This window comes from Guillardia theta, assembly GCF_000315625.1.
Source record: "Guillardia theta CCMP2712 unplaced genomic scaffold GUITHscaffold_13, whole genome shotgun sequence".
Taxonomy (NCBI): Eukaryota; class Cryptophyceae; order Pyrenomonadales; family Geminigeraceae; genus Guillardia; species Guillardia theta.
This window is the reverse complement of record NW_005434661.1, coordinates 765,648-766,594: the sequence shown is the minus strand read 5'-3', so window position 1 is coordinate 766,594 and position 947 is coordinate 765,648. Positions and strand designations below refer to the sequence as shown.

At 56.8% G+C, this 947-nt stretch overlaps 1 protein-coding gene across 1 annotated transcript; it reads right to left on the bottom strand.

The window, feature by feature from the left end:
* Nucleotides 1-517: 517 nt before the first annotated feature.
* On the bottom strand, nt 518-769 carry GUITHDRAFT_103522 (hypothetical protein; the record flags this gene model as incomplete). Its single annotated transcript, XM_005837864.1, has 1 exon — nt 518-769. One exon carries the CDS (start codon nt 767-769, stop codon nt 518-520), a length of 252 nt encoding a protein of 83 aa, XP_005837921.1.
* Nucleotides 770-947: the final 178 nt, after the last annotated feature.

Below are 947 nucleotides of genomic sequence, written 5' to 3'. Positions count from 1 at the left end.
CAGAGGAGAGGAGAGGAGGGGAGGAGAGGCGAGGGGGGAGTCTGCAGTGGCTCTGGCGGGTACCTGTATCGGATGGTCCAGCGGTACCACGACGGTGAAGCTTCGAGGATAGGACGAGAGGTGAGGAGGAGGAGGGCGAAGACAGCGCTGTAATGCACTTGCACGCGAATGAGGAAGCTGAGAACAAGGTGAGCGGAGCACATCAGCAGGGGAGTGAGGAGACGAGGGGGAGGAGGAGGAAGGAGAAGAGAAGGTGAGGAGGATAAGTGGAAAGAGGAAAATAGGAACGAAAAGAGGGAAGCAGTAGGGAGTGAAGTAGGAGAGAGAGCAGGAGCAGACCAGGCGAAGAAGAGGAGGAGGGAGAAGATGAACTTGAAGGATCTGAACGGGGCGATGCCGACGTCTCTCAAGATCTGCAGCAGGGTGACGGGGAGCAGGAGGGAGGAGGAGGTACCTCGTAGAACAGGAAGACTGTCTGTCCTTTCTTCTTCGCCTTGCTGTCAAAGATCGTCTGCGATCAAACTTGAGCGGCGACCCACCAGCATGTCGACCCGACCTGCACGTAACTTGCCAGCCTCTTGTCGTACTTGACGATCTGAAGCTCATCCAGCCCGTCCACAAGCTTGTCTGACACCTTCCCCTCGCTCGTGACTTCGATCATCGTCGAGATATTCTTCATCTTCTCCTCCCTCCTCATCTTGCCCGCACCCGGCTTGCTCGGACCTTCCTCGTTCCCGCCCTTCTCCTTCCTCTCTCTCTTCCCCTTCATCTTTGACAGCAAGAACAGCCCTCCTCCTCCTCCTCCTCCTCCTCCTCCATCCTCTTCTTCAATTTCTCCTTCTCCACCACCTTCCACACCCTTGGCTTTCCCCTCCTCCTCTCTCTGTTCAGGCTCAGGAAGCAGCCGCCTGCTTGACTGTTCGATGAAAGACTGTCTGCCGGGATCG